We start from the raw sequence: 23,503 nt of genomic DNA, 5'->3' as shown, positions 1-23,503 counted from the left end.
GGGGGGGGGGGGGGGGGGGGGAATGAGGAAAATGAGGAAAATGTATTCCATTCTGAGCAGTTTTGTTCAAGCTCCTTCAGAGGTAGCCTTAGAGTTGTGTATTAAGGAGCAGTTAATTTAAATTGCTGAACATTATCAGATTGAGATTGTTGATAAAAAAATTAAAGACTGTTAACTAGATTAAAGCAGGGTCTTAGAGAAATTTGTGTTTTTTGGGGACAGTCTGCTAGTAGTGAGGGTGCAAGTTTTCTGTCTAGCCCTTCATTAACTTTTGAGCAGCAGAGGGAGCTGTTGCAAATGCAGTTGGAGATGTGTGATGAGATGAGTGCGATTGCGAAATGCTAATAGACCAGAAGGACTACTACAGTTTGATGTTTCACAGAATCTTAGTTTGTTGCCTAAATTTGATGAGTCAGATCCAGACACATACTTTGCTTTATTTGAGCGTATTGCGGAAGCTAGAGCTTGGTCAGATTTGGACATGACTATGTTGTTGCAATGTGTACTTACAGGTAAAGCACGTGAGGCTTTTGGAGCACTGAGTGTAGCTGACAGTAATGTTTTTGTTAAAGTTAAATCAGCAGTTCTGAAGGTACGAGCTTGTGCATATCCTCAACGTTTTTGTTACAGGAAACAGATTCACAAACCTATTCTGAGTTTGTTCGTGATTTGACAACTGCATTTAATCGTTGGTGTACAGCTTCTGAAGTTAGTACTTTTGAGGGTCTGTCTAATTTGATTGTGTTAGAACAGTTCAAAAATTCTGTCTGACCAGGCTGCTACATACATGAATGAACGTAAAGTTAAGTCTCCAAGTGATGCAGGCCGGCTCATAGCCTGTGGCAAAAATGAGGGGACGCGAACAACAGGTATAGGCCAATCAAAAAGGTTCTTTATTATAAACCAAAACAATTAACTTTAAACAAAGAAAAATGAATGAGGTGTGAAAGTATCATAATGTAAGGTGTATGTAAAGTGCAGGGATGAAAACTATGCAAAACTACAAAGGAACAAACAAAACAGGATCATACCTGGACGAGCAGAGAGAGAGAGAGAGAGAGCAGCGTGATTAGTGAAGCCGTTTAAATACCCTGAGCCCAGGTGACTCCAATCACTAACGACCCTCCTCTGCCTGCAGGAGGAACCGCCCCTGCACTGCAGAGGAGGGGCCATGATGATACAGTATATATACACCTGTTCTGAAAGGCCCCAGAGTCTGCAACACCACTAAGCAAGGGGCACCACCAAGCAAGTGGCACCATGAAGACCAAGGAACTCTCCAAACAGGTCAGGGACAAAGCTGTGGAGAAGTACAGATCAGGGTTGGGTTATAAAAAAATCAGAAACTTTGAACATCCCATGGAGCACCATTAAATCCATTCTAAAAAGACTGAACGAATATGTAACCACAACAAACCTGGCAAGAGAGGGCCGCCCACCAAAACTCACAGACCAGGCAAGGAGGGCATTAATCTGAGTTGGAACAAAGAGACCAAAGATAACCCCGAAGGAGCTGCAAAGCTCCACAGCAGAGTATCTGTCCATAGGACCACTTTAAGCCGCACACTCCCCAGAGCTGGACTTTACGGAAGAGTGGCAAGAAAAAAGCCATTGCTTAAATAAAAAAATAAGCAACACATTTGGTGTTCACCAAAGGCATGTGGGAGACTCCCCATAAATATGGAAGAAGGTATTCTGGTCAGATGAGACTAAAATTGAGCTTTTTGGCCATCTAGGAAAATGCTATGTCTGGCGCAAACCCAACACCTCTCATCACCCCGAGAACACCAAGCCCACAGTGAAGCATGGTGGTGGCAGCATCATGCTGTGGGGATGTTTTTCATCGGCAGGGACTGGGAAACGGGTCAGAATTGAAGGAATGATGGATGGCACTAAATACAGTGGAATTCTTGAGGGAAACCTGTTTCAGTCTTCCAGAGATTTGAGACTGTATACATGAAGGTATACATGAAAATTATCAGCTTGAAAAACTCTGGAATGTCCGAGGGGGAGAGGAAAAGGAAAATGTTTTGAAACAGCAACCACAAGTGCTTTTTGTCAGGTAGCACCTAAAGGAAAACTCCACCCAAAACCAAATGCTAAAATGTGTCATAGAAAATGTATTATACCGGCTGTATTTTGAAAGATCTAGATTTTGAAAACTTGATTGCTGACATGCAAAATATTATAGGACTGTATCAACAATGGACTAATAAAACAAATACCAAAACCTAGTTTTGGGGTGGAATTTTCCCTTAACGCTGGGAGAGTGTAGCCCTCGCTCATGTCTTACTTTAGAGAGCCAAGTGTTGTCTCTGTCACAGTTGACAACCTTTGTGGGTTGTGCTCATGGGCATTGAGTAGAGTCTGAGATAGTTAAGCTAACGTTACTGCATAATACCTGCATTGTGGGTATTTGACTTATCATAAGATGGAGAACAACCTCTTGATAAGACTCTTTGCATGACATTAGAGTAAACAAAGCTTAACAGCTGGAGGTCCATGCTGATCGTCCATTAATGTTAAAGTAAGGCTATTGTAGGAGTAATGATGAAGATCCTTATCAAATTATGCATATCTTCTCGCTAAGAAATAAAAACAATTCATTCTTACCGCAAACAGGATTGACACATAGGAAGCTGGCCCATTGTGAAAGGTCAATTAGGGGGTAAAATGCAGATTGGATCCCTATCTTTACAATGATAAGCTGTAAAGATAAATAGAACCTTTACCTTGGTAGAAGTGAATGGAACTGAAACAGATCACAATCCTATCAAAATATGCATTTACATTTTTTTTTAAATGTCTGTTTGTGCAGAAGTAGAGGAATACTGAACATGTTGCCATTGTACTTCCATTCTGCTGCTACTTAAAGGGTTGTGATCGCCAAATCAAAGCACATGTTTCTGTTATAGCTTGAGGGAATTTCATAAGACAGTAAGGTAGCATGGCAGCGTGGCCTGTGATGGCTTGTCTGGATGCACTGCCCTGTCCATGACTAATGCAGGTGATTTGAGATTTTTGATTGGATACAAAAAAAGGCTGCTCCGGTTACTCAAGGTTACAGAAGCTTCTGTTCTCCTGAAGATTGGGGCCAAAATACCTCTCACATAACTCCAGGATTACTGCTCAGCAGGGGAGAGCACACTGCTTATCTGGCCCACATTGTGTAGAGAGTGCCTGGCCACAACATACAGTATCAGGGCTATCCCAGCTAGCACATTTGGTTCCTTGGAAGTTGTGGGAATGTACATATTTGGTTTCCCATTGGTTCTGGGAACGAAGCCATAAGTTTCCTGACCGCAAAAACGTTTCTTTACATTCTGAGAACATTTTGCGTGCTCAGGGAACTTAATTTTTTGGGGTTCTGAGAACATTTTACTATGGTTCCCTGAAAGTTTACCTGGGAGGTTTTGATTATGTTCTCAGAACATTTTTTAAAATCTAGACAAGTCAGTTAAGAACAAACTCTTGTTTACAATGACAGTGGGTTAACTGCCTTGTTCAGGGGCAGAACAACAGACTTTTACCTTGTCATTTCAGGGATTCAATCTAGCAACCTTTCAGTTACTGGCCCAACACTCTAACCACTAGGCTACCTGCCACCCATGAAATGCAATGGTAAAATAAATGTAAAGGTAATTGGTTGCACCAGATCTTATTTAGGGGCTTCATAGCAAAGGGGGTAAATACATATGCACACACCACTTTTCTGTTTTTTTATTTAAGAATTTTTTTAAACAAGTTGTTTTTTTCACTTCACCAATTTGGACTATTTTGTGTGTGTCCATTACATGATATCCAAATAAAAATCCATTTAAATTGCAGGTTGTGATGCCACAAAATAGGAAAATCGCCAAGGAGGATGAATACTTTTGCATGGCACTGTACAGATTTCACATGTCTGGGAATGCAGATATGCATCTGTTGGTCATAGATACCTTTAAAAAATGGTAGGGGTGTGGATCAGAAACCCAGTCAGTATCTGAAGTGACCACCATTTGCCTCATGCAGCGCAACTCATGATCAGGCTGTTGATTGTGGACTGTGGAATGCTGTCCCACTCTTTTTCGATAGCTGTGTGAAGTTGCTTGGCATTGGCGGGAACTGGAAATCGCTGTTGTACACGTTGATGGGTGACATGTCTGGTGAGTATGCAGGCCATGGAAGAAATGTGACATTTTCAGCTTTAAAGAATTGTGTACAGATCTTTGCGACATGGGTGTGTGCATTATAATGCTGAAACATAAGGTGATGAAGGCAGATGAATGGCAAGACAATGGGCCTCGGGATCTCGTCACGTTATCTCTGTGCATTCAAATTGCCATCGATGAAATGTAATTGTGTTCATTGTCCATAGCTTATACCATAACACCACCACCAAGGGGCACTCTGTTCACAACGTTGACATCAGCAAACCGCTCGGCCCCCACAATAACATACACGTGGTCTGCGCTTGTGAGGGTGGTTGGATGTACTGCCAAATTCTCTAAAACAATGTTGGAAGTGGCTTATCGTAGAAAGTTAGCATTACATTTTTTCTCCACAGATATTGTGGACATTCCTGCAGTCAGCATGCCAATTGCAAGCTCCCTCAAACTTGAGACATCTGTGGCATTGTGTTGTGTAATGAAACTGCACATTTAGATTGCCCTTTTATTGTCCACAACACAAGGTGCACCTATGTAACGATCCTGCTGTTTAATCAGCTTCTTGATATGCACACCTGTCAGGTAGATGGATTATCTTGGCAAAGGAGAAATGATCCCTAACAGGGATGTAAACAAATTTGTGCTCAATATTTTAGAGAAATAATATTTTTGTGCGTATTAAACATTTCTGGTATCTTTTATTTCAGCTCAATAAACATATATTTTTGTTCAGTGTACATACAACTTGTCACACTTACTAAGACGTTATGGCCTAGAGGAGATCTGGTGTTTAGCTAACACTAATGACTGATGTTTAGCAACATATATGTTAGCTCTGCTCTACCAAAATGGGGATACTATACATGAACATGTACTGTATGTGAGATTATGTAGTTAAACACTGTTGAATTGAGATGGATGATTGTTAAAGATCTAATCGCAAACAAGTTTTTCTTGGGCCCTGAAAGTTCAAATATTTAGTCTCTCTATTGTTAAAACATATGCAACCCCAATCTAAGTGCTCCTTTTGAAGTTCATACAACATGAATATGAATCAGTCTAGCTTTCTAGCTTAACAATGTGTTGTTAACAATGACTTCCACTGGAAAACTAGGACTATAGTATGTTGAATATCCTTTTCTTCTCTGCAAATGACTGTTGTGGTGTGTCGTAAGATTTTTTTTCTCACAAACCTTGCAAGCCACTTCACAGATGTAATGTCTATTTCTATAATAAAAAAATATACATACAGTACCAGTCAAAAGTTTGCACACACCTCCTCATTCTTTATTTGTACTAATTTCTAAAATGTAGAATAATAGGGATGATAGTTAAACTATGAAATAACACATATGGAATCATGCAGTAACCAAAAACAAATTAAAATATATTTTATATTTGGCACGCTTTGCCTTGATGACAGCTTTGCACACTCTTGGCATTGTCTCAACCAGCTTCATGAGGTAGGAATGCATTTCACCTGGAATGCATTTCAATTAACAGGTGTGCCTTGTTAAAAGTGAATTTGTGGGATTTCTTAACTTCTTAATGCATTTGAGCCAATCAGTTGTGTTGTGACAAAGTATTCAGAAGATAGCCCTATTTGGTAAAAGACCAAGTCCACATTATGGAAATAATAGCTCAAATAAGCAAATAGAAACAACAGTCCATCATTACTTTCAGACATGAAGGTCAGTCAATGTGAAAAATTTCATGAAGTTTCTTCAAGTGCAGTCACAAAAACCATCAAGCGCTATGATGAAACTGGCTCACATGAGGACCGCCTCAGGAAAGGAAGACCCAGAATTACCTCTGCTGCAGAGGATAAGTTGATTAGAGTTACCAGCCTCAGAAATTGCAGCCAAAATAAATGCTTCACAGATTTCAAGTAACAGACACATCTTAACATCAACTGTTTAGAGGAAACTGCGTGAATCAGGCCTTCATGGAGGCATTGCAGCAAAGAAATACCCCATCCCATCTGGTTTGCGCTTAGTGGGAATTTAATTTGTTTTTCAAGAGGACAATGACCCAACACACCTCCAGGCTGTGTAAGGGCTATTTGACCAAGAAGGAGAGTGATGGAGCACTGCATCAGATGTCCACAACCCAATTGAGATGGTTTGGGATGAGTTGGACCGCAGAGTGAAGGAAAAGCAGCCAACAAGTGCTCAGCATATGTGGGAACTCCTTCAAGACTGTTGGAAAAGCATTTCAGGTGAAGCTAGTTGAGAGAATGTCAAGAGTGTGCAAAGTTGTCATCAAGGCAAAGGGTGGCTACGGTTACTACATGATTCTATATCTGTATTTCACAGTTTTGATGTCTTCCACAATGTAGAAAATAGTAAAAATAAAGAAAAACCCTTGCATGAGAAGGTGTGCCCAAACATTTGACTGGTACTGTATGTTTAGACTCAACATGGTATCATTAGAAATTGTCCAGACTCTGACATCCAATGTCACACAAGCTGATATATTGGTCTATAGTCATTTTTGCGTGTTTATTCTTGGCTGTACTCTGAAATGGTTTTAGGTTGCTGCTACCTAGCTCCATGTATGTGGAACATCCCAGTCACAGACTGTTTTCAGCTGCTGGCTTCACAGTTAGTCACATTATTCCTGACAGACATGGTAGGAATCCCAAATGGCACCCTATTCCCTACATATTGCACTTCCTTAAACCAGAGATTTACAGGCCCTGGTTGAAAGTAGTATACTATTTATAGGGAATAGGGTGCCATTTGCGATTGCAGCCAAGGAATTCAGTTTTCTCATTCATCTGAGTGAAGCCAGGTCTGGAGAGGAGAGAAGAAAATAAATTTAAAAGACTCCCCTCACCTCCACCCCCGTCTTAAATACTTGGAGTTTGCTTTAGCAATCCCTACTGTGTGCAAACTGTAGTTGGGTGCCTAAACCTCATTAAGCTGTCTATGTAGCAGCACTGCTAAACAGACATAATATCAGCATAACCCTTATCCCAGTTTATTGGCAGTTCTATGATGATCCTGTAGATTGGAATTGCATTATAAATGAAAAAGTATGTGTCACCTAAACTAACCACATGTGGCTATAGTGGAAGACCATGGCTTCTGTGATGTCAAATCTAGATGCATTTTTATTTTATTTTAAAGCTCACAGTATTTCTGTTAAATGGAAAGACCAATGCGATTTAATGTTTAGGCTATAGGGACCACCTTTGTCTGCTTTGTTTTCTAATGTGGAGTGTTTCATTGGGTTTCGTTATTAACAAGACAATGGCATGGAAATTAATGCACATTTAAATTGGTAGATTCCCCATCTTTTGTCTTAGTCCTGTCTAATCTGGGAAAGCTATTAATAATACTTGGAGTGACATGCAGATGGACACTTTTACTTGAACAAAATCGAATTACATCTAAGTAGCCTAGACTGAAATAAAAATGTATATTTAATTTAACAGTATTATCTGTTCTTCACGTCAGGACAATATGACTGTTATTTACATTTAGAATGTGTGACGTTAAGTATCTTTAAACACTATTGGTCTGAACTCATTTTGTTTTCAGATATATTTAACATAATTTACTTTGACTTAAAACTTTTGAAAGTTTTTCGCCTAGTTCCTTATATTTGTTGAGCATACTGTATTTCTGCATATTGACGTTGGAAGTAAATACTGTTTCTTGTCAAATATAATTCTCCAAATAACTGTCCAAAATCGTTAAAAAAAATGTAGGCTACTGTGCGTAATGGCTGTCAATTGATTGCGCGCGTCCGTTTGACCCACTATTAAATCTTTTTTTGGTTTGGTGTCAAGAAAAGGTCTTTGTTTTGACAAAGGAAGAGAAAGGCTAATGAAGGGGGTAGGGAAAGTTGAGCCGTGTTCTACGCAGTGGGTAATTGAGCACTTTGATTGACATGTGAGTGCCAAAAGGCGCAGACGCTTTCGGATTGGCCGAAGCACACTTCACAATTTCCTCTTGTTTCCCAGCTGCCATACTCCAGGCAGTTATCTTTACAGGCGGTTGTGTGAGTCAGTCCCTGCAGAAGGGAACAGAACAGCGGGGGTGCAACAAGAGGAGGCAGGAGTGGAGTTATACTGAAACCTGAAACTTTCTATTCAGAGAACATTTATCCACTGGACTCTTGGAGCGTTTCTACATTTATTTTTTCTCTTGAAGCAGGTCTGTTCTATTCTATACTGAAAGCTCCAGTGAGTTGCATTTTACTTTTATCCTGTAGACTCTCCTCTGTTGTGAACAATGAGGTCCATTGAACCTTTGTGCCGTTGGAGAATCATCCCCCTGGCTTTGACCATGGCAGTGGTGTCTACGAGCAGAGCCTCTGAGTATGAATACCTGAGCTGGAAATCGGACTTGTACAATGGTGGTCGCAGCTATGGCAAGCCTCCTCAATGTGTGGATATCCCAGAGGACCTGAGGCTGTGCCACAATGTGGGCTACAACCAGATGCTGCTGCCTAACCTACTGGAGCATGAGACTATGGCTGAGGTGAAGCAGCAGGCGGGCAGCTGGGTGCCCCTGGTGCATAAGAGCTGCCACCCGGGTACCCAGGTGTTCCTCTGCTCCCTGTTTGCCCCAGTGTGCCTGGAGCGTCCCATATACCCCTGCCGCTGGCTGTGTGAGGCTGTACGAGATGGCTGCACCCCTATCATGGAGTCCTTCGGCTTCCCCTGGCCTGAGATGCTCACCTGTGACAAGTTTCCCCAGGATGACGTGTGCATTGCCATGACTGCACCCAACGCCACTGAAGCTACCAAGCCCACAGGTAAGGCTATACCTACTTACCTACCTACCTACCTACCAGCAGGCATCATGCCTGTCATCATGTCTATATATATATAATTACATATAAAATCCCTATGTGATTTATAAGATCTCTCAGCCTGGTACCAGATCTGAAACTGTGCCATTGCTTGGCATAATGCTTAAATAACTGAGGAGTTGGCTAGGAGTTTGTAAGCTGTATTGTTCAACTGACATTACATTCTTCACTTGGAAGCAGTTTTTATTATGATTTATTTTCAATTGTATAAACATTTTTGAATCAATTTTGTGAATAAACCATGATAATCTGTGATACTCATTATCAAATATCTGGATTGGGGAACACAAACTAATGTGAACACCATATAGCTGCAGTACTTGACTGAGAACACTCAGTCACTGCTTTGAAAAAGTGTGAGAATCAACACCCATGCAGTAGGCAGCAGATTGTTGTTTCAGGGGTTAAAATATGTTTGTTGATCTCAAACCTCATGCAAACGACCATTCACAACCTTTTGGGATCATTTTTCCCATGACTGCTTAGATTATTTCTCGATTCGATTAAATTCCTGAATTTTCCTGAATATAAGAGTGAGATAGTAAAGCATTTACTTCGTTAGTTCAGAGCAATATACGCTTCTGTCTTTACCAAGAGATAACCTCTCTTTCGAGCAAATGTTAAGTTGCTCGCTATTGACAAACAAGTTATATTGTAAAACTCCTTAACAGATGGTAGCAATGAATTTCAAGGTGTTTGTTGAATACTGGGAGTCCAGCCAAATAACTGATACATCTATTAATAACCACCTCTCAATTACTGACCTCTTCCTTTAGAACTCCCAAGAAAGGTGCATAGGGCAATTCCACGGTAACAGAGTGAGTGATGCTGAGACCCCAATTTTTCACTTTATAATGTATGTTAAACAAAAACCAATGATTGCAAAGTTAAACAATCCTAGGGACTACTTTTAACAATTTCAACAGAACATTTGACAAAAACACATTTATGGCCTAAACTCACCAAAAGTGAGTGTGTCATTTATTTTAGAATGCATTGTTTTGAATTGTAATGACCCAGCTGGGCAGGCAGGCGATTGGTTGTCTTTACCATACTGTACATGCTACAGTGCCTTGCAAAAGTATTCATCCCCTTTGGCGTTTTTCCTATTTTGTTGTATTACAACCTATACTTTAAATTGTCTTTTCATTTGGATTGCATGTAATGGACATACACAAAATAGTCCAAATTGGTGACGTGAAATGAAAAAAATAAAAAGCAGAAAAGTGGTGTGTGCGTATGTATTCACCGCCTTTGCTATGAAGCCCCTAAATAAGATCTGGTGCACCCAAATACCTTCGGGAAGTCACAACATTGCACACAGGTGGATTTAAGTGTCACATGATCTGTCACATGATCTCAGTGCATATATAGACCTGTTCTGAAAGGCCCCAGAGTCTGCAACACCAGTAAGCAAGGGGCACCACCAAGCAAGCGGCACCATGAAGACCAAGGAGCTCTCCAAACAGGTCAGGGACAAAGTTGTGGAGAAGTACAGATCAGGGTTGGATTATACAAAAATACAGAACTTTGAACATCCCACAGAGCACCATTAAATCCATTCTAAAAAAAATTGAAAGAATATGGCACCACAACAAACCTGCCAAGAGAGGGCCACAAACCAAAACTCACAGACCAGGCAAGGAGGGCATTAATCAGAGAGGCAACAACGAGACCAAAGCTAACCCAGAAGGAGCTGCAAAGCTCCACAGTGGAGATTGGAGTATCTGTCCATATGACCAGTTTAAGCCGTACACTCCACAGAGGTGGGCTTTACAGAAGAGTGGCCAGAAAAAAACCATGGCTTAAAGAAGAAAAATAAGCAAGCACATTTGGTGTTCACCAAAAGGCATGTGGGAGACTCCCCAAACATATGGAAGAAGGTACTCTGGTCAGATGAGACACAAATTTAGCTTTTTGGCTAACAAGGAAAATGCTATGTCTGGCGCAAACCCAACACCTCATCACCCTGAGAACACCATGCCCACAGTGAAGCATGGTGGTGGCAGCATCATGCTGTGGGGATGTTTTTCATCGGCAGGGACTGGGAACCTGGTCAGAATTCAAGGAATTATAGATGGCGCTAAGTACGGGGAAATTCTTGAGGGAAACCTGTTTCAGTCTTCCAGAGATTTGAGACTGGAACGGAGGTTCACCTTCCAGCAGGACAATGACTCTAAACATACTGCTAAAGCAACACTCAAGTGGTTTAAGGGGAAACATTTCCATTTCTTGGAATGGCCTAGTTAAAGTCCAGACCTCAATCGAGAATTGAGAATCTGACTGAGAATCTGTGGTATGAATTAAAGATTGCTCTACTCCAGCGTAACCCATCCAACTTGAAGGAGCTGGAGCAGTTTTGCCTTGAAGAATGGGCAAAAATCCCAGTGGCTAGATGTGCCAAGCTTTTAGAGACATACCCCAAGAGACTTGCAGCTGTAATTGCTGCAAAAGGTGGCTCTACAAAGTATTGACTTTGGGGGGGTGAATAGTTATGCACGCTCAAGTTTTTTAGTTTTTTGTCTTATTTCTTGTTTGTTTCACAACAGAACATATTTTGCATCTTCAAAGTGTTAGGCATGTTGTGTGAATGAAACGATACAACCCCCTCAAAAATAAATTTTAATTCCAGGTTGTAAGGCAACAAAATGGGAAAAATGCCAAGGGTTACTTACTGTCGCAAGCCACTGTAAATTAGACCAATTCATTCACTTATGGAAACACAACATCACTATAAAGAAAGATGATTGGAGATATGGACTATCCATACAGTCACTGCTCTGCCTGTCCCGTCCTTTCCACCGCCTCGCTCTGTTTGCTCTGCCCGCCCACTTCTGGTGAAGAGTAGTGCAGATGCAAAGCTTGGTAACAGAACGACAGTTTGTGCTGTTTGTGCTGTCATTCTGTTACCAAGTAAATGTGTTTTTGTCAAATAGTCAGTAGAAATTATTAAAAGTAGTCATTGTGCAAATAGTTGTATGGTTTGTTTAACTTTGTAATCATGGTTTTTGTTTGACATACATTTTAACATGAAGAATCTGAGTCTCGGCATCACGTTGTTAATGTGGAATTACCCTATAGCTTAATTTGATGAGCAGATACAGTGGTATTTCTAAGAGTGAATACCAGAGGGCCACGATGAGAGATAAAAAAAAATGAAAAACAGGCCATGTCAATTTCGCTAATGTAATAAACGGTGTTTCAAGGCTACAGTGAACTCCAAAGGACCTCAGACCCATGCTGCCTTTCTGTCTAGGGCTCTGGTCAAAAGTAGTGCACTATAAAGGGAAATGAGTGCCATTTGGGATGCAGCTTCAGTGGTCAAAATGACAAAATTTACCCAACAGCTTGGTAGTAACAATGGTTTAGATATGTTTTGTAAACAAACAAAACAAAAATCACGAAATTACAACAGAAATCAATGCTACAGAAGGCCTTTCACAATGAAAGGACAAATTGTGTCTACAATTCTTGTTCCTGCCATGGGTTGTAGTATTTTATTGCCATACCAGTGTCCTTGGCAGAAATCTGGATGAGTTGGAAATTCTGCTCTGCTCTTTAACTAGAGGTGTCCCAGAGAAGGGGAAGTACAACCACCTCATCCAGAGTTGCTCATAAATTAAAAGGGACTTTCCATCATCAACCTCCTTACGTTTTGATCTACATTGTATAACATATGCATGCTGCAAAACAGTGTTAGCTTAGTGTTCAAACATTTCCTCCATTCTGAACATGAATGAATCGTCTTACAGCAGGATTACATTGATATGGTGACTGGTGACTTAACAGTCCAGCACCCGATGAAGAGGTCTTTCTCACTCCATGGTGCTGCAGTTACACAGCACTTACTGTATATCTGAGGTAGTCCCTCTGTTACTGGGACGTGTTGGGTTGAGGGGGGGTCCAACATGGTGGTGTTTGTGGAGCCAACATGGTGGTGTGTGTGCTGTTTGGGCAGTAGCCCAGCAGCCTGAGAAAGGTCTCCTGTTGGAGCTTTGGGACCACACAGAGATCCACAATGTGTGTCACAAAGACTCTCGTCAAAAGTAGTGCACTACATATGGAATAAGGTGCCATTTGGAACGCATGCCCCTACGTTGACGACTTTTTGCAAATCCAATTAGTTTTCCACGTTTATTCAACGTCATCATTGAGTTTTTTCTCTTGAAATTATGTGGAAACAACATTGATTCAACCAGGTTTTGCCCAGTGGGTCATGTATTTTATTTAAAGAGCCTCTCCACTGCTGCTGAACATGTATGAAGCAAGCAGTAATTGATTTAGAGTAGAAACAAGATGAAATAGAAAATAGTGACTCTCTGACTCTGTAAACAGTGCCTGTTCTCACAAGCTCTTTCCACCTGGGTGTAACTTTCACAAGGTTCTGTCAAACACACATCATGGACAACTAGCAATCACAACAAAACAGAATACGTGCGTGTTAATATGTATTGATTTATATTTCACCATCTGTTCATTTGTTTAGAGTTTAGATGTTAAACCTTGCAGCCTTCCAAATGTTGTTTGAGAAAGAACAGAACAGTTATTATCAGAAAATTCATGAACATCACTTGACAAAGACACTATCCATAGTTGTTACACTATATAGTCACAATCGTTCATTGTTTTAAATCATAATGTCAAAATATTCTAAACATTTCATGTGTAACTTGGCTCCTGTAACTGAAAATAAATATCGAACCCTGAGTGGAAGATTTTCCAGCTTCATTCAGTCATCTCTCCATCTGCACAGTCAGTGCATACAGTGGAAAGAAAGACTATAAGAAAGACTCTATTTCCCTTTGGAAATACCAGGATTTCTGCATAAACTGGTCATAAAATTCGATCTGATCTTCGCCTAGGTCACAACAATAGACAAACACAGTCTACTTAAACTAATAACACACAAACAATGATACGTTTTCATGTCTTTATTGAACACACCGTGTAAACATTCACAGTGCAGGGTCGAAAAAGTATGTGAACCCTTGGATTTAATAACTGCTTGACCCTCCTTTGTCGGCAATAACCTCAACCAAACGTTTTCTGTAGTTGCAGATCAGGCCTTCACAATGGTCAGGAGGAATTTTGGACCATTCCTCTTTACAAAACTGTTTCAGTTCAGCAATATTCTTAGAATGTCTAGTGTGAACTGCTCTCTTGAGGTCATGCCACAGCATCTCAATTGGGTTGAGGTCAGGACTCTGACTGGGCCACTCGAGAAGGCATATTTTCTTCTGTTGAAGCCATTCTGTTGTTGATTTACTTCTGTGTTTTGGGTCGTTGTCCTGTTGCATCACCCAACTTCTGATAAGCTTCAATTGGCGGACAGATAGCCTAACATTCTCCTGAAAAATGTCTTAATAAACTTGGGAATTCCTTTTTCCGTCAGAGGTTGGCAAGCTGTCCAGGCCCTGAGGAAGCAAAGCAGCCCCAAACCATGATGCTCCCTCCACCATACTTTACAGTTAGGATGAGGTTTTGATGGTGGTGTGCTGTTCATTTTTTTCTCCACACATAGTGTTGTATGTTCCTTCCAAACAACTCAACTGTAGTTTCATCTGTCCACAGAATATTTTGACAGTAGCACTGTGGAACATCTAGGTGCACCTTTGCAAACTTCAGATGTGCAGCAATGTTTTTGTTTCATGGGAGGGTCCCATGAACACCATTCTTGTTTAGTGTTTTACGTATCGTAGACAGACAGAGTCAACAGAGATGTTAGGATGTTCAATAAATATCTGTAAGTCTTTAGCAGACACTCTAGGATTTTTCTTAGCCTCTTTGAGCATTCTGCACTGTGCTCTTGCAGATCGTTGCAGGACGGCCACTCCTAGGGAGAACAGCAACAGTGCTGAGCTTTTTATCTTACCGTGGACTGATGAACATCAAGGCTTTTAGATATACTTTTGTAACCCTTTCCAGTTTTATGCAGGTCAACAATGCTTAATCTTAGGTCTTCTGAGATTTATTTTGTTCGAGGCATGGTTCACATCAGGCAATGCTTCAAGTGAACAGCAAACTCAAATTTTGTGATTTTTTTTATAGGGAAAGGCAACTCTAACCAACATCTCCAATCTCGTCTCATTGATTGGACTCCAGGTTAGCTGGCTCCTTACTCCAATTAGCTGTTGGAGAAGTCATTAGATTAGGGGTTCACATACTTTTTTCAACCTACACTGTTGAATGTTTAAATTATGTATTCAATGTAGACAAGAAAAATACAATAATTTGTGTGTTATTAGTTTAAGCACACTATGTTTGTCTATTACCGTGACTGAGATTCAGATCAGATAAAATTTGATGCCCAATTTATAGAAAAATCCGGGTAATTCCAAAGGGTTCACAGACTTTTTCTTCAGAATCTGTTCTGACAGTGATTAATAAGGCCTAATCTTCCTTAAAAGTCTCAAGTAACAGGGAATGTGTATGTACAGTTGAAGTCGGAAGTTCACATACACCTTAGCCAAATATATTTAAACTCAGTTTTTCACAATTCCTGACATTTAATCCTAATAAAATTTCCATGTCTTAGATCAGTTAGGATCACCATTTTATTTTAAGAATGTTAAATGTCAGAATAATAGTAGAGAGTGATTTATTTCAGCTTTAATTTCTTTCATCACATTCCCAGTGGGTCAGAAGTTTACATACACTCAGTTTGTATTTGGTAGCATTGCATTTAAATTGTTTAACTTGGGTCAAACGTTTTGGGTAGCCTTCCACAAGCTTCCCACAATAAGTTGGGTGAATTTTGTCCCACTCCTCCTGACAGAGCTGCTGTAACTGAGTCAGGTTTGTAGGCCTCCTTGCTCGCAAACGCTTTTTCAGTTCTGCCCACACATTTTCTATAGGATTGAGGTCAGGGCTTTGTGATGGCCACTCCAATACTTTGACTTTGTTGTCCTTAAACGATTTTGCCACAACTTTGGAAGTATGCTAGGGGTCATTGTCCATTTGGAAGACCCATTTGCAACCAAGCTTTAACTTCATGACTGATGTCTTGAGATGTTGCTTCAATATATCCACATAATTTTCCTACCTTATGATGCCATCTATTTTGTGAAGTGCACCAGTCTGCCACCACCGTGCTTCACGGTTGGGATGGTGTTCTTCTGCTTGCAAGCTTCCCCCTTTTTCCTCCAAACATAACAATGGTTATTATGGCCAAACAGTTCTATTTTTGTTTCATCAGACCAGAGGACATTTCTCCAGAAAGTACAATCTTTGTCCCCATGTGCAGTTGCAAACCGTAGTCTGGCTTTTTTATGGCGGTTTTGGAGCATTGGCTTCTTCCTTGATGAGCGGCCTTTCAGGTTATGTCAATATAGGACTCGTTTTACTGTGGATATATATATATACTTTTGTACCTGTTTACTCCAGCATCTTCACAAGGTCCTTTGCTGTTGTTCTGGGATTGCAATTTTCGCACCAAAGTATGTTCATCTCTAGGAGACAGAACGCGTCTCCTTCCTGAGTGGTATGACGGCTGTGTGGTCCCATGGTGTTTATACTTGCGTACTATTGTTTGAACAGATGAACATGATACCTTCAGGCTTTTGGAAATTGTTCCCAGGGGTGAAAGAGACTTGTGAGGTCTACAATTTTTTTCTGAGGTCTTGGCTGATTTCTTTTGATTTTCCCATGATGTCAAGCAAAGAGGCACCGAGTTTGAAGGTATGCCTTGAAATACATCCACAGGTACATCTCCAATAGGCTAATTGACATAATTTCAGTCAATCAGAAGCTTCTAAAGCCATGACATAATTTTGTGGAATTTTCCAAGCTGTTTAAAGGCACAGTCAACTTAGTGAATGTTAACTTCTGTCCCCCTGGAATTGTGATATAGTGAATTATAAGTGAAATAATCAGTCTGTAAACATTTAAACAATTTTTTTACTTGTGCCTCTCCTTGTTCCTCTCCTTGGTGCCTCTCCTTGTTCGGGCGGCGTTCGGCGGTCGTCGTCACCAGCTTTCTAGCTGCCACCGATCCACGTTTCTTTTTCCATTTGTTATGTCTTGTACACACTTGGTTACCATTACGTTACTATTATTTCCCTATTTAACCCTCTGGTTTCCATTATGTTTTGTGCGTGATTGTTCCTGGTTTTGTGTTAGTCTTTTGTGTTGGGGTTTGTTATCCCTGCGTGGATTTATTGGCTGTTTATTTTTCTGAGTAAAGTACATTATTTTAGGCCAGTTTTATTTCTTCTTTAATCAGGACAACAGTTTTCAGCTGTGCTAACATAATTGCAAAAGGGTTTTCTAATGATCAATTAGCCTTTTAAAATAATAAACTTGGATTAGCTAACACAATGTGACATTGCTGATAATGGGCCTCTGTTTGCCTATGCAGATATTCCATTACAAATCAGCCGTTTCCAGGTGCAATAGTCATTTACATTAACAATGTCTACACTGTATTTCTGATCAATTTGATGTTATTTTAATGGACAAAAAAAATGTGGGTTTCTTTTAAAACAAGAACATTTCTAAGTGACCCCAAACTTTTGAACTGTACTGTAGGTGTTTACATAAGATTTTGTCTGCAAGACTGATGTGAAGCACAGGCAGGGAGATAGGTGGTAAAACAGTGTTACTACCATGGGAAATGAGCTGATGTTGAAGTAAATAGAGGTGTGAACAATGCTTGGGTCTGTTAGGGATTCAGTTGTATTGCCTGACAGCTGTTTGAATTGGTAGGTATTCTAGAAATCCTGTTTTGAGGATACTGGATTTCCTGCTGATCCTTTCAGTCTTGTTCCATTTTCTTCAGAGCTATGTTAACTGGTAGATTACTGTGTCAGTGCTACATGTCTTACCCTCTAAATAGACTGTCTCTCCTCCCTCCTTTTCACAGGTTATTCCCCCATATGTCCCCCATGTGACAATGAAATGAAAACAGACATCATTCTAGAGCACATGTGTGCCAGCGAGTTTGGTAAGCTTCTCCTAACCCTAACACTACCATTTACATACCGATGATACACATGCACACACACGTTTTGTCATGACATGTTTTCCTATGGGCTACCATACCTGTGGATCATGTTTGCCAACACCACAGGATAGTAGCCTATACACCTGGAACCACATACAGTAGGCTACAGCAGTATGTTTATCCTTACAGCTCTGGAATATATGCCTCAGACAGACCTAATGATCCCTTCCTCCCACCCACCTTATGTCGACAAAGTACATAGTAAGATATTTACATATCAAGCTTAGAGAAGTTAAAGTGACACTCTTGGCACTAGGTTTTCTTACTTACATGCATTCCCGACTCTTGCCTTTTGCTTTATCTCTTGCTTTATCTCAGCTATAGATGATGGCCCATAGCACTGCACAGTCAACTCTTGGTATGATCTTAAAAGTGAGGTATTTAGTGGGGTTAACCAGTCTATTGGAAACAGAAGGGTTCTGAAAAGAAAAGCCAGTTAATGTAGATTAACTGTAAGAAAAACAGAAAAAGGGATCAGTTCGACATTAAGTCTCATAGAGGCTCATGGATTTAGTACCAGCTGACTGTAGATTTACAAGGTGAAGAAAATACAAACCCACCTCCTTCTACTACTCTATAGCATAAAAATGCTTTACTAGCCTAGCGATGAACGAGCATAAACATGCTTTACTAGCCTAGCGATGAACGAGCATAAACACGCTTTACTAGCCTAGCGATGAACGAGCATAAACATGCTTTACTAGCCTAGCGATGAACGAGCATAAACACGCTTTACTAGCCTAGCGATGAACGAGCATAAACATGCTTTACTAGCCTAGCGATGAACGAGCATAAACATGCTTTACTAGCCTAGCGATGAACGAGCATAAACATGCTTTACTAGCCTAGCGATGAACGAGCATAAACATGCTTTACTAGCATAGTAATGAATGAGTATAAACTTGCTTTACTAGCATAGTGATGAATGAGCATAAACATGCTTTACTAGCATAGTAATGAATGAGTATAAACTTGCTTTACTAGCCTAGCGATGAACGAGCATAAACATGCTTTACTAGCATAGTAATGAATGAGTATAAACTTGCTTTACTAGCATAGTGATGAATGAGCATAAACATGCTTTACTAGCATAGTAATGAATGAGTATAAACACGCTTTACTAGCCTAGCGATGAACGAGCATAAACATGCTTTACTAGCCTAGCGATGAACGAGCATAAACATGCTTTACTAGCATAGTGATGAATGAGTATGAACTTGCTTTACTAGCATAGTGATGAATGAGCATAAACATGCTTTACTAGCATAGTAATGAATGAGTATAAACACACTTTACTAGCATAGTAATGAACGAGCATAAACACGCTTTACTAGCATAGTGATGAACGAGCATAAACACGCTTTACTAGCATAGTAATGAATGAGTATAAACTTGCTTTACTAGCATAGTAATGAATGAGTATAAACTTGCTTTACTAGCATAGTGATGAATGAGCATAAACATGCTTTACTAGCATAGTAATGAATGAGTATAAACTTGCTTTACTAGCATAGTGATGAATGAGCATAAACACGCTTTACTAGCATAGTAATGAATGAGTATGAACTTGCTTTACTAGCATAGTGATGAATGAGCATAAACATGCTTTACTAGCATAGTAATGAATGAGTATAAACTTGCTTTACTAGCATAGTGATGAATGAGCATAAACACGCTTTACTAGCATAGTAATGAATGAGTATAAACTTGCTTTACTAGCATAGTAATGACTGAGCATAAACACGCTTTACTAGCATAGTGATGAATGAGTATAAACTTGCTTTACTAGCATAGTGATAAATGAGCATAAACACGCTTTACTAGCATAGTGATGAATGAGTATAAACTTGCTTTACTAGCATAGTGATGAACGAGCATAAACACGCTTTACTAGCATAGTAATGAATGAGTATAAACTTGCTTTACTAGCATAGTAATGAATGAGTATAAACATGCTTTACTAGCCTAGCGATGAACGAGCATAAACATGCTTTACTAGCCTAGTGATGAATGAGCATAAACATGCTTTACGTTTCAAAGGTCCAAGCATATTTTCAGCAAAGAATAGTTTCATTTTAAAGAAGATTTGCTCAATTTCATGCTTGTTGGATGGATGGGACATTGTTGTTTTTAAAAAACTTTAATTATCGTAGAAATTATGTGGCTTTGACCAACATTTCACAGAGCCTACTCTCAGACAGTGCTCAGGGTAGTTGTTCTGTCTGAGTATTTTATTTATTTCACCTTTATTTAACCAGGTAGGCCAGTTGAGAACAAAGTTCTCATTTACAACTGCGACCTGGCCAAGATAAAGCAAAGCAGTGCGACACAAACAACAACACAGTATTACACGTGGAATAAACAAACGTACAGTCAATAACACAATAGAAAAGTCTATATACAGTGTGTGTAAATGAGGTAAGATTAGGGAGGTAAGGAAATAAATAGGCCATAGTTGCGAAATAATTACAATTTAGCAATTAACCTCTAGCGTCGAGCAATCCCGTATCCGGGAGCGTAATCATAGCCTCAAGCTCATTACCATAACGCAACGTTTCCTATTCATGAAAATCGCAAATGAAATGAAATAAATACATTGAAACACAAGCTTGGCCTTTTGTTAACAACACTGTCATCTCAGATTTTCAAAATATGCTTTTCAACCAAAGCTACACAAGCATTTGTGTAAGAGTATTGATAGCCTATAATAGCATTAAGCCTAGCATTCAGCAGGCAACATTTTCACAAAACAAGAAAAGCATTCAAATAAAATAATTTATCTTTGAAGAACTTCGGATGTTTTCAATGACGAGACTCTCAGTTAGATAGCAAATGTTCATTTTTTCCAAAAAGATTGTTTGTGTAGGAGAAATAGCTCCGTTTTGTTCATCACGTTTGGCTAAGAAAAAAAAACGAAAATGCAGTCACTTACAACGCCAAACTTTTTTCCAAATTAGCTCCATAATATCGACAGAAACATGGCAAATGTTGTTTAGAATCAATCCTCAAGGTGTTTTTCACATATCTATTCGATGATAAATCATTCGTGGCAGTTGGTTTCTCTCATCAGGAGTAAACGGAAAAATACTGCAGCTGGAGATTACGCAATAATTGCGACAGAGGACACCAAGCGACCACCTGGTAGATGTAGTCTCTTATGCTCAATCTTCCAATGATATGCCTACAAATACGTCACAATGCTGCAGATACCTTGGGGAAAACGTGGAAAACGTAAGCTGACTCCTAGCTCCTCCACAGCCATATAAGGAGTCATTGCCATGAGGCGGTTTCAAAAAATGCGGCACTTCCTGATTGGATTTTTATCTGTTTTTTTTCTGTAACATCAGTTCTGTGGCACTCACAGACAATATCTTTGCAGTTTTGGAAACGTCAGAGTGTTTTCTTTCCAAAGCTGTCAATTATATGCATAGTCGAGCATCTTTTCGTGACAAAATATCTTGTTTAAAACGGGAACGTTTTTCATCCAAAAATGTAACTAGCGCCCCCTATATCCAAGAAGTTAAACACTGGAGTGACAGATGTGCAGAAGATTAATGTGCAAGTAGAGATACTGGGGTGCAAAGGAACAAAAAAATAAATAACAATATGGGGATGAGGTAGTTGGGCTATGTACAGGTGCAATGATCTGTAAGCTGCTCTGACAGCTGATGCTTAAAGTTAGTGAGGGAGATATGAGTATCTAGCATCAGTAATTTTTGCAATTCGTTCCAGTCATTGGCAGCAGAGAACTGGAAGGAAAGGCGGCCAAAGGAGGAATTGGCTTTGGGGGTGACCAGTGATATATACCTGCTGGAGCACATGCTACCGTTGGGTGATGCTATGGTGACCAGTGAGCTGAGATAAGGCAGGCTTTTATTGAGAAAGTACAGTTAAACTTGTTTTCTTGCTCATACAACTGATGCTTAATTCTCATAGCTTTACATATGTATTACCACAGTTATGACTTGCCTAGTTAAATAAAGGTTAAATAAAAATAAATAAAAACATTTAAAGGCTAATATTCTGTAACTATCGAATTGTGGCCCTAAAGTCTTTATTTGGCAGGTATTTAAAGCTGTAAATCGGTATGTTTGTTTTGCTGTCTGGTATTCTGGAGGTGTCCGCAGGGTTGTACTTTAAAGTTGAATTCCTATTGGTCCATATCACAGACTGTCTGATGTCACATGGGACTGATGTCACATGTATGGCCATGTCTTTATGCCATTCTATCCACAGGGTGTCAATGCAGAAAAGCAACAGCTGTTGGAATGTTTTGTTTTTGAATGTAATTAAAATGCATTGATAGGTTCTCGCATGCAGGGACACTGTAAATTCAACCCACCTTGAGACTCTGATTGTGTGCAGTGAGAATGTGCACAAGTTTACAGGATGCTGTGCCTTATTTTTTATTGCTTGTAGCTGGCCTCTCGCATTTTTGGTGGTTTCCAAATCAATTCCAAGCAGCAGACGTTGGGAAGACAGACTTTGTGCATTAAAAACAAGTTTTCTTTCAGAGTGGTTCTCAGGAACAGCTAATACAAAGTTAGGTCTATTAAATGAAGTGTCCCATTGTTACACTGCAATGATTGGCCTCACTTTTCTGTCCTCAGAAACCCTCCCTGGTTTGCCAAGAGAGAGTGGCACATTAATGGTCTGTTTCATCTATGATTAAGATAGATTTTGTTTTGATTTCTTGTCATAATCTCTTTAACGCTTGATGCCTGAGCTTATCCAGGCAGACTGAGCATGGCCGCTGACAATGGCGGTTAAATGAGACTGTTATTGCATCCATGAGACGTAATCACAGCAGGAGTGGCCCACAAAGGGAGAGTCCCAACTCCCATGAGAAAAAACAGGGCTTATGTCCCAAATGGCTCACTATTCCCTATAAAGTGCACTACTTTTGACCAGGGCCCAAAAGGCTCTGTTAAAAAGTAGTGCACTATGTAGGTAATAGGGTGACATTTGGGTCACTGTCAGGAGCTGATGAGCTGATCTTCTTGCAGTGTGGCAATGCCATGGGCTATATGGTGGTTAGTTTACTTTGCTTTGCTCTACCGGTTGGGCAACATGTAAACAAGCAATGTTTATGCTCCCTAGAGATGTTCTAATTGACTAAAGAAATGAGAAAGCAGGCTTCTAAGATGGCTGCTACAGGTTAATCAATAATGTAAGCAGTAACCTATGGTTTTAGCTTGATTAAACTTCTGGAGGGACAAACATTAGGTCATGTTTTTTTTAAAGCATTAACATTGTGCAGATTTAGATGATTTTCATTATAATTTGTCTGACGTGATGTTCCTCCGAACTGGCTTGAGCCCTTCTTATTTTGCCCTAAAACTGATGCAAGGTTGGGCTTGACTCGAAAACAACTATTTATTATATGGTGTGAAAGATCTGTCATACATTTTTGTCCGAGGAGGGAGATATGAGTAAAATGTGGAAGCAATTAGGACATGATTTGATCTGTTTTGACCTCAACAAAGCATCTGGTCATGTCAGTCGTGACTTGTGAGCCAATCTATTA

At 39.9% G+C, this 23,503-nt stretch overlaps 1 protein-coding gene across 1 annotated transcript in view; it reads left to right on the top strand.

Annotated features, from left to right (window-relative positions):
• The first annotated feature begins 7,958 nt into the window (after positions 1 to 7,958).
• LOC110536277 (secreted frizzled-related protein 1) overlaps positions 7,959 to 23,503 on the top strand; it is a 34,768-nt gene continuing 19,223 nt past the window's right edge. The window contains exons 1-2 of the mRNA XM_021621974.3: positions 7,959 to 8,918; positions 17,836 to 17,916. Of these exons, the coding sequence (XP_021477649.1) occupies positions 8,393 to 8,918; positions 17,836 to 17,916 (607 nt within the window). The 5' untranslated portion in view covers positions 7,959 to 8,392. The remainder of the gene's footprint in view (positions 8,919 to 17,835; positions 17,917 to 23,503) is intronic.

Source organism: Oncorhynchus mykiss, chromosome 11 (assembly GCF_057628025.1).
Source record: "Oncorhynchus mykiss isolate SJ-2025 chromosome 11, ASM5762802v1, whole genome shotgun sequence".
NCBI lineage: Eukaryota > Metazoa > Chordata > Actinopteri > Salmoniformes > Salmonidae > Oncorhynchus > Oncorhynchus mykiss.
Note: the sequence above shows the minus strand (reverse complement) of the source record. Positions and strands in the feature narration are given on the sequence as shown.